This window comes from Terrapene carolina, unplaced genomic scaffold (genome assembly GCF_002925995.2).
Source record: "Terrapene carolina triunguis isolate 2854851 unplaced genomic scaffold, T_m_triunguis-2.0 Scaffold112, whole genome shotgun sequence".
Lineage (NCBI taxonomy): Eukaryota > Metazoa > Chordata > Testudines > Emydidae > Terrapene > Terrapene triunguis.
The window spans coordinates 18,854,625-18,869,717 of NW_020664463.1; the positions used below are offsets into that span (position 1 = coordinate 18,854,625).

The window sequence follows — 15,093 nt, forward strand, 5'->3', positions numbered from 1 at the left end:
TGAAGAAGTGGGTATTCACCCACGAAAGCTCATGCTCCTATATGTCTGTTAGTCTATAAGGTGCCACAGGACTCTTTGCTGCATTTACAGATCCAGACTAACACGGCTACCCCTTTGATACTTAACTCTCTCTAGTAATTTACCAGATACCTCATGTAACTGAGTGAGCTTAACATGCGAAAAGCATGTTTCACAGCAGGGGAGTGGCAACAGTGCTAGAATTGGGGGGGGTGGGGTGCCATCAACATTTGGTATTTACGACCATTTATACCTCACTATTGTTCCTATTATATTGCAGTTTCTTTTATATTCTGTCAGTGTAGGGCATGCCCTGGGAAGGTACCAATGGGAGGTGGTAGGGTGGGGGAACTTGAATGTCTCAATGGGCCAGTTAATTAACAGGCAAAGTCCCATTATGGCCCATGTTATACAGGAGGTCAGACTAGATGATCACAGTGCCCCTTCTGGTCTTAGAATTTATGAATCTATGAAGTCCTGCTGCTCAACCTCATCCCTTTCCTTCCCCCCTTGGACAAGCCTGTAAAGCCCCAGTGTAGTTCATTTTGTAAGGATTAGGCTTTCAGATCTGCACATCTTCCTTGGTGTCCAATAGCAAGTGTATATGCCTTTTGCTGGTACTCAGGGTAAACACTGCTCAGCACCCTTTGCCTGCAGCAGCAATGCTCCTGAACTTTTCATCTCGTCTGCAAAGTGGCTTGTGCTATTCTAAAGACAACTGTGTAAGAAACTCAAATGATGATGTGCTGCAGCAGGTTATCAAAGCATTCTGGGGCCTGGTCTATACTACAGCATTAGATTGACTCCAGGTGGCTTACGTCGACCTAACTCTGCCAGCGGCTACACTAAAATGTCGTTCCCACCGATGTAACTCACCCGTTATGCTGACTTAACTCTGCCTCTGCGAGAGGCATAGAACTTAGGTTGACATAGTTCGGGCGATGCAGTGTCAGTGTAGACACTGTGCTGCCTATGTCCACTGTTGCTGGCTTTCAGAAGCCTTCCCACAAAGCCCCACACTGACAGTTAAATCGGTGCAAGCGCTCCTGGTGAGGCCACAGGCTGCCGACACAAGGAGCACAGTGTAGACATGCAAAAGCGATTTAATTACTGCAGTGGCTCTGTCAATGTAACGTAGGTTGACATAATTCTGTAGTGTAGACATGGGTTTGGATGAGAGGTGTTCGTGCTGCAAGTAGAGAAACAGGAGTTGGATGATGGAAAGAACAGGGCACTGAATATGCTTGATCACATCTGGTTATAAACACTAAGCAGGACGCCCTGGATAATGCTTGGATGGGTTCCTCCAAAGCAGAGTTTGGATTAGGCTATTCCTTTAGCACAACAGGCACTGCTGACTCTATCCCCTGCCCTGTTCTGCATCACAAAATAGCCTATCCCTGCACAGTGGTGTTAACAAGACAGCTAACTGAAACTGGAACACTGTAGCAAAACTGCTTCGGAGCTGACTGATTTCACCTCATTCCCATGCCCTCACAATCTGGACAGGGTAAGGAATAGCCAAGAGAGTGGAATTAATTAGCTGGGAAGTACTGCTGCGACCCTGCTTCACAGCTGGTTGTTTCAATTACAGTAGAACCTCAGAGTTACGAACACCTCGGGAACGGAGGTTGTTTGTAACTCTGAATAAAATGTTATGGTTGTTCTTTCAAACGTTTACAACTGAACATTGACTGAATACAGCTTTGAAACTTTACTATGCAGAAGAAAAATTCTGCTTTGAATCATCTTAATTAAATGAAACAAGCATAGAAACAGTTTCCTTAACTTGTCAATTTTTAAAAAAACTTTCCCCTTATTTTTTTAGTAGTTTATGTTTAACACAGTACTGTACTGTACAGTATTTTTTTTAAGTCTCTGCTGCCTGATTGTGCACGTCCGATTCCAAATGAAGTGTGTGGTTAACTGCTCGGATTGTAACTCTGGTGTTCGTAACTCTGAGGTTCTACTGTAGCTGCTCTGGTCACCTCAGGTCAGGAGAAGTGTGAGGGGAGAGAGCAGAGGAATGGAGCTGTAAGAGGAGGATGGGAAGGGCACTGCAGAGGATGCTGTGGAGGGAGGGAATGGCAAAGGGAAGCAAGGAGGTAACTACATGAGTGTCAGGGAGAGAAAAGGAAGAAATACTTGAAAATATGTGTTCTATTGTTTCAGTGCAATTTTAGTGATGGAGAATTTTACCTGAGTTTCATAACATGCCACATCCAAGAAGGATCTGACCAAGTGAGCGGGGAATCTGCTTACGATGAAACTTGAGGAGATTTTACCAGCGTCTTTCCTCCCTGCTCCAGTCCAGCCTCTGCTCCAAGAGAAAAAGGAGCCAGTTCAACTTGGGCACCACATAGTAGTTTTAATGTTTAATGTTTAGTTGTTTTTGCCAGGAAAATACAGACTTTCCATTTTCTCCTTGGAGAGCCCTGCTGCTTTTAAATGCATAGATCCCAGTTTAATTTCTCACTGGGATGGACTTCTCGGAAGTAAATCTAGGGAAGGGGTGTCTTCTAGTTGTGAGCATGGGTCTCTGAAAGCCAGGAACCCTTTGCTCTATTCCTGGCTATTCCATTGGCTCATTGTGTGACCTGGGACAAATCATTTCACCTATCTGTGCTTCGGTTTATCCATCTGTAATATGGGAATGATAGTCCTTAAAGGAGTTACTGGAGACATAACCCGCTCATTCCTGATTTTCTGCCTGAGTGAAGGGGGAATGATTTGACTCAGCAGCTTGACTTTTGTTCCTCTCACAGGCCTGTTTGTGGCACGCAGCTTCCTTCTACTGCTTGCTGGCCGAGACAGCTGCAGCTTCCATCTTGGCCAGCCAGTAAAGCTGCAGCTGCTCAAAGCATGCTGGCTGGACAGCCACCATGCAGGCTGTCTGTTTTCCTGATGGTTTGTTGTTTGCTCCTCCAGCTCCTATCCCACTCATCTCTTCTCAGCTGTCACTATATGCCCTTACCCATCTATTGACTCCTTCTCCTCCCCCTCCCCCACACACATACACTGAAACCCTTTGATACATGTACTTCTGGTAAGGACTTGTGACGCTGGTCCTGGGATCTATCCCCCACTGGTGACCATACATATGGGCCCATGGCCTGTTACATTTTGATTACAATTCCAGACTAGCCCTGATCATGAACATTCAGGTCCAGGTTTGGGCCTGGATTTCAGTCCTCTTCCACATCTCTCACACTCTAACCTTAGAGATGGTTGGATGTAGGGTTCTGGCTTGAGCCCACCCCCAGTGATTGTGCAGAGTGGCTTAAATGGGATGTCTACGGGGCTTCCAGAAATGCACAATTCAGCACGTTCACAGGCAGATGTGGCATCTGAATGAAACTCCTCAATTTGCATGAGGGTCTTTGGACAGTCCCAGCCCTTTTCAATTAGCTCTGTGAGTAACCCTGGATAAGAATGCAAATGAAATTTTGTCAAGAGTGGATCTAATGTGTGTTTTTGTTTTTTGTTTTTTTTTTGCCATTGCCTGAACTATGCAGTGGGGAAGCTACTTGATGGTGATAGCTGTGTTGACAGCTCTGAGTGCTCCTGCATACATTCTGGCATGCGCTATCCTCCTGGCTCCTCCATCTCCCAGGACTGCAACTCATGGTAAATACAATGATGCGGTGCAATTGCTATGATCCAGGCTGCTCTAGATAAGTACTGCTCTTCAGTTTTATGTGCCCCCCCTTCTTTTAATTGGCAAATGCCCCAGTTTAAGATTTGGAAGAGCCAACCTCTTCCCAGAAGCAAGCTGTTCACAAAGACTCAATCAACTCCATTTTCACAGCGATATTTGATCTAGCAGAATTGTGTAGGGGTCATAGTCTTTCATGCAGTGGAAAAATATTTGTTTCCTGAATAACATAAACTTGCAGACTCCCAGTCCCAGCTAGTTTTCGACAGTGGAGTTTTGTTTTGACTTACTACATTTATTTAACTTCCCTTAAACCTAGTTCAAAATTTCCTTTGAGAAGGGCCAAATTCATGCCCTCTCCCTCTTGCAAAGCCATCATGTTGCCCCTCTCCAGCTTCGTAGCCTTAGATTCAATGTGCAACCTTCTTCTTTCACATCTACACTGAATGCCATCCTGAAGGGGCGAGGGGTTGTTACCCAAGCAGAGGGAAGGGAGTGAGCAATGTATCCTGAACTCTGTGTGTGTAAGGAGTTAGGGGAGCATTGGGCAGATGTTTCCAGTCAAACAAAAGAGGGAACCTGATATGCGGCCCATCCATAGCCACAGTGCAATAAAGCAGGAGGCTCTGTGTATCACCACAGTCAGCAAGAAGCAGCTCAGCCCCCCATGCCCATGTATCAATGACGCATGAGCCGTGACCACCACATTAGCAGCTCAACCTCTCCCAGGTGGGATGGAGTCCCACAACCCTAGGGCCTTCTGCAGCTCTGGGTTTGACAGCATCGTCCAAATCGCCCTGCCCTTGGAAGACTAGTCCAGTTTAATAGAATTCATCCTTAGAAAATGCTTCCTGCTATTCAGCCTAAATATTCCTTTGCTGAATGTTGTACCATTAGCCTCGCTTGTATCACCCTAAGTAATTCAGCTCGCTCCAGAGGGTGTACAAGGAATGGGCTAACTGATCAAATGAGAGCCAGCCAATCCCAATTCATTTTCTTATAAAAAGTTGTGGGGCTTGCAGGTGTTGTTCCATATAGGCCCAAGCGTGATAGCAACAGCCACTGGTGTGCATTGACTATGCCTTATATTACTACTGCCTCCAGGAGTTGATACTGAATCCATTCTCCCATCCACAGACCTGGAAAGAAATATTATTTCTCTCTCTTCCTCTCACACACAAGAAGGGTTATTCATCGTTAAGACTGTATGTGCCAGGGTTTCAGAGGAAACCCTCTGAGGATTTTTTTTAAACCATTCGGTTTTAGAAGAACACACGTTACAGCTAAAATAAACAGATGGCTTGGGGGGAAAAAAAAGGAGAGAGAGTTCTGTACTTTTATAATCATGCTGATTCACAGATTCCAGGCCAGAAGGACCATTGTGATCATCTCGCCTGACCTCCTGTATAACACAAGCCGTAGAACTTCCCCAAAATGATTCCTTTTAGAAAAACACTATTACAGTTCAATACTACAGTGTTTCCCAAGGGGCTAGCTGGAAGGAGTGTGTGTATGGAAGATGCATATGTTAAGCTGTATTGGGGCATGGGGGAGCATGACTGGGTTGATTTTTCTGAAAGGGGAGCTCAGCTTTCAACTGTTTTGGGACATGCCGCAGTGGATGTGAAATCATGCACCCTAACTTTTCAACAATATATTTCCTAGCATTTGTCGACGTGGCATCTGGATCTGCAGCAATGAGGAGTGCCCAGGTAAGCTGACCCTTGTGCTTATAGCTCCCCAAAACTATGTAAGCCTTGCCTAGGTCAGTCCCACGCATGGATGAGCGCACACACAGGGGAGTTGTCTTTGTCCTTTTTCGAGCTCTGGCTGCAAGTCAGCACCAAGATCATATTTCAAGAGTCCAGGAGTCCACAAGATAAATCAGGCTTTGCAGACGGGCTTGTGTGTGGCACTGTAAATACCTGTTTAGGGAAAAAAGCACAAGTTCTCTTTCCATTGCTTTTCTTGCCATGTTGTAAAAGAGCTGTAGGTTCAGAGTAGAAGCTTTCAGGTAAAGGAAAACTGCTCTGCTAACTTGAGTATCTACAATTTTCTAAGGGTTTATCTACATATGGACAAGAAAATTAATCTGAATTAACTAACAGTATGAATTTAAAGTGGATTAGTTAAATCACATCAAGCCCCCTGTGTGGGCACTCTTATTCAGAATTAAATTGACTTTAATTCAGTTTAGCTTGATTGACTTTCAAAGTGAATCAAGCTAAACTGAATTAAGGCCACTTTATTTCTGAATAATGGTATGTCTACACTGCAATTAGACTCTGCATGGGGCTTGGGCTAAGGGGCTCTTTAATTGTAATGTAGACATTCAGGCTCAGGCTGCAGCCCGAGCTCTGGGACCCTCCCCCCTCGCAGAGTTCTACGGCCCGGGCTCCAGCCTGAGTCCAAATGTCTACACCACAATTATACAGCCCCTTTGCCCGAGCCCCACAAGTCCAAGTCCGGTGGCATGGGCCAGCCGTGGGTGTCTAATTGCAGTGTAGATACCCTAAGAGTGTCCACACAAGGGTTTAAGGGGGGGGAGGGATAGCTCAGTGGTTTGAGCATTGGCCTGCTAAACCCAGGGTTGTGAGTTCAATCCTTGAGGGGGCCACTTAGGGATCTGGGGCAAAATTAGTACTTGATCCTGCTAGTGAAGGTAGGGGGCTGGACTCAATGAACTTTCAAGGTCCCTTCCAGTTCTAGGAGATAGGATATCTCCATTAATTTATTTTATTTATTTATTTATAATTTTAATGCAGTTTAACTAATCCACTTTGAGAGACAATTTGGATTAATTTTTCTGAATGTCCCCATGTAGACAAGCCCTAACTAATGGCCTGATTTAGCAAATATTCTGATGGGACTACTTACAATAGTAAGCCCTACATGTCATAGAAGTAAACGGACCATGCATGGTACTCTGTTCAGTAGTGTTTGGAGGCTTGGGTCATAAGTGATGTGTTCTGTTCAAGGAGCTAGAGCCATGGCCGGGGAGAGGCAAGTAGGCCACCTGTGTTCCATTAATGGTGACACAGGGGGGTAGCAGGCCACCAGTCTTTTTTCCTCTCCTTCCTAAACTCACCTAGAACAACCTGTTTGCAATGGGTAGCTGACACTTACATCCTGGGTACTCATCCATCCTGGAGGGTGCGCAGGGAGGAGGAGATGATGGAGTGTCACACCTCCTGTCATGAGACAGCTCCAGCAAAGTCCCCGTTCCCCCCTTCACTCCATAAGCCCATTCCCCTGAATCTGAAATGTACATTTGCTGCTCTGGGCCCTTCTTCAGTTCCAGCACTGCAGTCAGCAGAGAAAGAGGAAGCCTGCACTGGCCTGATGCAGCCCCCAGCACGAGTGTGTGTAGGGGGATAGCCACAGGCAGCTGTGACCTACCTAGTGCTGAGATGTGAGAGAGGAGGAGAACTAAGAGAAGGGGGAAGTGGGAGATCAGAAAATGGGGAAAACATGTAGCTCTCTGAGGCAAAGACAGAGGTGAGAGCAAGAGAGGATCAAAGTGGGAGAATTACACTACAAGTGGACATTGAAAAGCCTCTCATTGGACTCTCAGCTGCCTTGCCCCACCCTTCCTGAAAATATCCCCTGCTTCAAATGGAAATAGCAGTTGCTCCAAAATTTCAGAGACTAGCACAATTTGAGAGGTGTGGAATCACTGAAAATGGGAGGGAGACATATTTTATGAGAAATTCCATGCAGGCCTGCCACACACAGGTCCAATCCAGCCCTATGCTTGTCTAGTTCATTGGCGAGTTCTCCAAGTGCAGCACAACTGTGCAAAGTAACTGCTTTAAAAAAAGGAAAAAGGCCCATGAGGTTCCATGTTTATTGTGTCTCATGACTCTAGATCAAATGCAATCAATTCACAAGTGAAAAACACGACTGCTTTTAAGTGCAAATTCAGCTTGGGGTGTAAACCCCAAACCGTGATCTTTAGGGCTCATTTCTTTGTCATCAGTAAGAAATATTACGTGGGCCAAAATCTGTTCGTGATTGCAGCCCCTTTGTCTTTATTGGGATTACTGAGGTGCATCGATACGTGTGGAGCAAAGGCCTGCAGTTAGAATATAGTTTAAAATTCTGCTGCTGCACAGGAGGGAATAGAATCCAGCTCCCTCTCTTTGAGCTGAATTGGCTCTGCCAGGTGAACAGGAACAGGAATAAAAAATAGCTTGCTTTGGTCCCTTCAGCAAGCAGATCTAACTCATTAGTCAACTAATTAAGGCTGAGGGGTAGATAAGTTGTAGTAATGTCTATGTGGTCACTTACTTATGTATGTTCAGACTGAACATATTGTGAAGGTAGCCCTCTGGATCACCCTTGATATTGGCTTGTCATTTTAGGCTCCGAGCCTGCAATTTGTTCTGTGCATGCAGATTCCTGCATGGCCCATACAGAGAAATTTTGGCCTTACTACATCATGTTCGCTGGGGCCCCACCCCCTCCCATTTCACTTTCTTTATGCAGATGTTAGACGTTTTGGGGGCCTCCCTGTGTTTGGGGGCCTGGTACGAATATCCCCCTTCTCCTCTCTCCCCTGTCAGCCCTACTCCCATTGACTTCATTGGGGCTCCATGCAGGTGTTGGTGCTTGACCGCATGAAATAACTTGATTAGATTGTAAGCTCTTTGGTGCAGAGAACATGTCTTTCCTATATGTTTGGGCAGTGCCTAATATAATGAGGTCTCAGGTCCAGTTGCGGCCTCTGGGCCCTACCACCACAGAAATAATAAGAACAACCTTCTACATACGCATTGGGAGCAGATATGTTAAAAAGTCCTATATTTCAGTAGTTCCTTTTCACAGTAGGAGGGACTGCATGATGGAATTTAGTTTTATTCTGTAAGAGCTGTGGTTTTAGGTTAAACTGTGAATTATTTCTGGTTTAATAATAATTAAATAAACTAAATGTAAGAGGAAATACCACCAGAAGTTCTGCCTCTGTAAGAAACACTTAACTATATCTCAGTCTGATTGTCTTTCAGCTCTTTATCCCTTTTGAGTATAGGTGCTGGGGGTGCTGCCACACCCCTGGCTTGAAGAAGTAGTAACAACTCAATTATATGGTTTCTACCTTTAGCACCTCCACTATAAAAACATTTCCAGCACCCCTGCCTTTGTGATTCATAAAATCAAAGTATTTTTTACCTAAATGCTTGAATAAGTCCCAGGAAACCCAGCAAAGGAACTAACACTTTTTTTCCCTGTTCTGTATTAAATAAAGCTATTGTGATACAGGCATTCAGCTACTGGAGCCATGACAAGACCACATTATAATGTTCTAGAGACACAAAGACAGTGTTCTCAACCTGCCAAGACCCAAGGGTGTAACAAAAATCCAGAGTGAGGCACCACCACAAAAGAACATCAGAGCAGGGGTTGAGGAACAAGAAGTGTTCCATTTTTAACTTGTAAAGGGCTCAGTTCTACAACGTAGGCCTCATCTACACAGTTCTAAAAACTGATTTAGTTCAATTGCCGCATTTGGACCTCTAGGGGCAGTATGGCCTAGTAGATACAGCACTGGATTGGAATTTGGGAGACCTGGGTTAAAATCCTGGCTCTGCCACTGGCTTGTTGGGGTGACCTTGGGCAAGTCACTTCACCTCCTTGTGCCTCAATTTCCTCATCTATAAAATAGGGGTGATGATGTTTATCTCCTACATAAAGCATTTTGAGTGCTATTGGTGAGAAATGCTATATGAGAGCTAGCTATTATTAGCTTATCAGATTAAACCTGGGTAGCTGGCATCTGTAAATTTACAGAAAAAGCTAAATTTTTCACACCCCTGAGCAATACAGATAAGCCGACTTAATTTTCTAGTGTAGATGAAGCCTAAGAGTGTTCACACAGGCTTTTGCATGGTTTAAGTACGCTGATTAGGTAAACTGGTGCAACTCCATGTGTGAACCTGGCCTGAGTAGCACTTGAGTAATCACAGTGAAGTCCCTGGTTCTGCTCTCATAAGTACATATTACTGGGTAAATTTCACCCCCGTGCAGAGAGCCAGAGCAAGGCTTGTGCCCCACTTAAAGTCCTATTTAAGAGTCATTTTGAAGGGTTCTCTGTGCAAGGGTGAATTTCAACCTGTGTGAGGAAACCTTGCAGTATGGTCTTTCTAACTTTGGCTGGAGTCCTCATTTCTAATGGCAATAACTTCCAGGAATAATCAGTGGGATGAGCCACACGGCCACCACTATCCAGCCTTTAGGAGCTGTGAGCCTGGCAGGGCCTGCTCTGCTCCCCCCGCCTCTGTCTGTCTCACAAAAAGCAGGAATTTGTTCAATGATCTGACTGTTTTCCCTTGGTATTTTTCAGGAGAATGCTCTGTCACTGGCCAATCCCATTTCAAAAGTTTTGACAACAAGCATTTCACCTTCAGCGGGATTTGTCAATACTTATTTGCCAAAGACTGTGCGGAGAACTCCTTTTCTGTCATCATAGAGACGGTCCAGGTAACAGCACCTTATGTGTGTGTGGGAGGAGTGGGGGGGGGGGAGGGGTGGGGTGTGAGTTGATGACTAGAGCTTCCTGTGCACATAAATGGCATTTTTCTATAAAATTAGCTAGAATCTCTCTTCTGAATTAACATATGTTTTGCCTCTTCTTGCTGCCACTCCTTTAACCCCGGGCTGTAAATGCACATTCACAGTGCGACTGCATTGTGTCTCTGGAGTTTTGCCAAGTTAGCATATAAATACAAGAGACAGAGGAGGGTGTGCCTCATACACTGAACTGTTTGTGCTGCTCGCTGGGTAATTGCCCTGGGCAGAAGCTATGGGACATGTAGTAGCATTGTTACCTTAATAGTATCTGGAGTTTTTTCTCACAGGGATGCATTGGCTAATAAGTTGCATTACTCCCTAGTATGTCAGCCCCTCTCAACTTGTTTCCTGCACCCTCTGCCACAGAGAGAATGGCAAGGACCCAGTTGCAGGGCAGGAAGGGGAGATAGCCAGAGAGAAATGGGAAGGGTGCCAGAGCATATTGGGACAGGAAGGACACCAGCAGAGTTTCCTCAGGGAGTTTTGCAGAAGGGGCAGTAAAATGGGTATGGGAGTAAGTGAGAGAACTGAGGGAGTAGGAAGGAGGGCGGGGAAGGTAAGGGAGTTTGCAGAGGGAGGAGTGAGGGCATGATATTGAGGGAGGGCAGAGAGGTAGGATAGAGAGAAAGGGCCGCAGCGGTGGGAGTGCAGAGGTTTTGGAAGGAGAGAGGAAGGCGCCAGGGCAGGTTGAGGGAGGGAGGAAGGCAGGCAGGCAGCAGAAGCAGCATGAAGAGCACAGTGACAGGGCAGAGACGGGGAAACTTTTCCAAGGCAGCAGGGACAGGTTAGGGATGGTTAAGAGGCCCCAGAGAGAAGGTGAGCAGAAAGCTCACTTGCTTTAGGGAAATGGGTTTTGCCCATCCCCACCCACAACCCCCTTCAGCGCCAGTGACTATTACGTTTGTGCCTATTACATAACAGATCTGAGATCAGAGCTGTGCGTGTGGAACTGGCATAACTGGTTTCCACTGAAACTGTTCTTTCGAAACTGATGAGGGAAGACGGGAGCTAGTGAGTCACCATTTCCTGTCTGCAGAATGTTCTACCCACAGCTTCGTAACTAGTGACATCAGCGCCCGAAATGATGAAAGTGAGAGCTGCGCGCCTCTAGTTCCCCATTTGAACAGACTTGTGACGTGTCTCATCATCACACCAGACAGAGCAGTCAAGAGGAGAGGCTCTCTCATCACACAGTGCAGCCTGCGTTCCAGGGGGCCTGCTGTCATGGCCCCATAGCTTCTTTTCCAGGGCCCTGAGAACAGATGCTGCCCTAGAATAGCCTGATCTATAGATTGTGTATTAATTACACAAAGGTACATAAGAATTTCCAGTTACCCCTCTGTGGTTTGACAGCTTCTTGTCCCAAGCTCAGGCCCAGTATTATTAAAATTTCTGTTCGATTGGGAACCCTGGTGTGCACAGTTGCAACACTTACACTTTAGGAACTTTTCTGTGTTTGTAACAGTTTTATTAATGCATGCAGCAAAGTCACAGACACTCTAACCCAGCAAGGTAGCTAGAAGTAATACAGAATGTGCATCTCACATCCCTGGCAGAACAACATGAAATGTTATCCATTATCTTCCTCATCACTATCACCTTCCTCATCATCACCAGTGGCCAGCATCCTGTAACCTCTCTCTCCTCCTGCACACAGGCTGGGCTACAACTTTTATAACATGTTACGCTGATGTCCCTATGCCTCATGTATATTCACTAGGGATTTCTCCCTTCTTATTTGTATTCCCTCACCCTACTAATGTTCGGGTGCCCTTCTCCTATAGGTTAGGATAGTAATGATCTCATCTTATTATCATATATGTCAATTTGTTGCTATGGCACTCTTGTGACCAGATATCTGCAGTTGTTCCTATCCTAGAATATCCAAGAGCTAGTGTTGGCTCATATTCCTGTGGTTTTCTGGTGTCATTATTTACAAACTTCCCCCTTAAACACTCTACTCCCAGTTCCCCAAAACTTAGAGGTGACCATTGCGCCATTTATATGTGCCAACGTTCATAGGCCGCATGCCTTATGCTAACTGCTGTAGCCAGTATAAGTTCCTTGCATTACTGCTAAATAAAATAAATACTAAAGCCAGCTCCATGGGCGACATATGTGACACTAAAATTACAGCCACAGGAGGGCTTCTGGCCCAGCATGCTGGAGGAGCTGAGTCATTGATAAAGTGAAATCCTAACAGTCATAGGAAATGTTGGCTTCTTTTTAGTGTGCCGATGATCTTGATGCAGTGTGCACCCGCTCGGCCTCTGTCCGAATCCAGGACATGGAGAACAGCATCATCAAAATGAAGCATGGGGGCGTCATCTCTCTGAATGGGCAGGATGTACAGATTCCTTTGACACAAGGTATGTTTGTGGCCCGTAACAATTCAGACCACACATTACTGTCTACATTGCACACTGAGCCCAGGCTTTACTTCAGGTTTGAGCCCAAGCCCCCTTCTGTCCACACAGAATCAGTCTGTCCCAGTCAGCAAGCACTGAGGACCCAATCCTAGGATGCTGCTGGGGTGGGTCAGAGACACTGGGACTCGGGTCCAGGCCCTGTCATTTTTACTGTGGACGCAGGTCAAGAAGGTCTGCGTAGCACAGTATGGACATGTCAGCACAGCTGTGAGACCAGCATCCAGCAATTCTAAACCCGGGTTTACAATGCAGTGTAGACACTCAAGCATGGGCTTGGAAACACTGAGTCCACAAGGCTGGGGTCCATAGACCCAGGTTTAGTGTGCAGTATAGACATACCCGAAGGTGTCTCCCTTCTCAACTTTATCAGGCAGGCTTTAGCCTGGCTCAAAAAGTGTTTCCTATTTCCAACTCTGAGTCACATTTTATACAGTTACCATCACCTTTTATTGAATTTGCATCTTGCCGGGTTCTCTTGGACATGTGCCCCGGTCCCCAGTTGGTGTAAATTGGCCCTGCTCCATTGAAGCTGGTGGGGTTATGCTGCTGTTGACTATTTGAGGATCTAGCCCACGACATTCAAAACCAATGTCAAGTATCCATTTTATCCACCCCAAAACTTGACATTTTAGAAGAGGACTGCAGTGATTTCACCAATAACTCTGGATAATGCTCACATGTGTTTCTTTTGGGGCTTTTGGGGCCTGTGAGGCCCAGATCATGCTAAGGAGAAGTGCAGAGATGCACCAGACCAGGGGATACAATACCTGTGGAGTGTCAAAGTGATGCACAGCAACCAGGGGACCATGGTTGGTGTGTCCCACTTTGTCATTGTGCAGTCTCCACCTCCCCTGCGGTGTGGTGCCAACTCCATTGGCCTGTATCATGGGAGCGGGTGATATTCTACACCTGGCCCATCTCTGCACCTTTCGGGGAGCCTAGGACCAGTAAGCAGCTGTGCTACACTAGCACTGTCTTTGTGCCCCCGTTGGTACTGGGTTTGTATCTGGGGTAAATCAAATGGTACAAATCCATATGTCTATACTAGGGGTTTGCATCATTTCCACTACATTTGTGCAAAGAAAATAGTGTAGACAAACCTTAAGTGTATCTGCTTAGATCCATCTCACAGGCTGATGGGTGATGAGGACATTGTATCCTCCTTGCTGATGACAGAATGCATCCTTTCTTGTCTGAAACTTGTCCGATGTGTTTTTGAGGTGCCCTCCGTATCCAGCGCATTATGATGTCTTCAGTTCGCCTCACCTATGGGGAAGATTTACAGATTGACTGGGATGGTCGTGGTAAACTTCTGGTGAAGGTAGTTTTTTCTCCTCTCACCCCACCCAAACATACACAAAGACTTTCTTGTCTGATGTGAGAAATTGCTTGTGTTGCATGCTAGAAATTCCATTCTCTCTCTCAGCCTTCAGAGCAATATACTGATCCCGTTGTTTTCTAGAAACAAACATTTGCATCGCAGAAACAGCTTGGGTTTTTTTCTCTTTCTTTTCTGTGCACTAACAGTAGCCATTAACCGTGAATCGCTTTGCTTTCATTACAACAGACCCCTATGGGCCAGATTTTGATTTCATTTACTCTTGTCTATCCCCACTGAAGTCAATAGGATTGCATAGGTGAAAATGAGAGATGAATTTGGCCCATAGGATACAATCATTCATATGTTCAAGGGAAAAAAATAATTTAATTGCACAGGATATACAGCATGCTGCTCCTACTAAGAATAATATTTATGGTCATTCCAGGTCAACGTAAAGAGAGAAGTTTGTATTGTGGAGCATAGGGCAACTGATTGTCAATAATAGCTTTTTGCGTCCAACAAAAAATAAGGCTAATCAGTAAACCTATAATAAATCCTTTTATATTCCCAGCAAAGACGCTTTTATAGTTTGTACTAGATTGATTGAATTTCTCAAGATTCTGCTTCATAAGCACAATGGTGAAGTGTGATTGATAATAGTGTTGATGTAATATACTTAGACGTCTTTAAGATGTTTGACTCGATGCCACATGACATATGGATTAAGAAACTAGGATGATACAAGTTCAACATGGCACACATTAAATGGATCAAAATGAGCTAACAGATAGGGAATCATCAGTGAGGTGCTTGTGTTTCAAGTGGGGTCCTACGAGGATCTGTTGTTGGCCCTACGCTATTTAACGTTTTTATCAGTGGCCAGGAAGAAAACATGAAATTAGATAAACTTTGCAGATGATGCAAAGATTGGAGGAGTGGTAAATAACGAAGAGGGCAGGCTATTCACTGATAAAAAGTGATCTGGATTGCTTGTTAAGATGGGTGCAAGCAAACAGTATGCATTTAAAAATGGCTAAATATAAATGTATGCAACTAGGACAAAGAATATAGGCCATACCTACAGGATTGGAGACTCTATCCTG

At 45.2% G+C, this 15,093-nt stretch overlaps 1 protein-coding gene across 1 annotated transcript in view; it reads left to right on the forward strand.

Annotated features, from left to right (window-relative positions):
* VWF (von Willebrand factor) overlaps positions 1-15,093 on the forward strand; it is a 247,585-nt gene that overhangs the window by 44,551 nt on the left and 187,941 nt on the right. Inside the window, exons 9-13 of the mRNA XM_029911665.1 lie at positions 3,534-3,645; positions 5,339-5,385; positions 10,014-10,150; positions 12,471-12,609; positions 13,890-13,990. Coding sequence (XP_029767525.1) covers positions 3,534-3,645; positions 5,339-5,385; positions 10,014-10,150; positions 12,471-12,609; positions 13,890-13,990 — 536 coding nt within the window. The remainder of the gene's footprint in view (positions 1-3,533; positions 3,646-5,338; positions 5,386-10,013; positions 10,151-12,470; positions 12,610-13,889; positions 13,991-15,093) is intronic.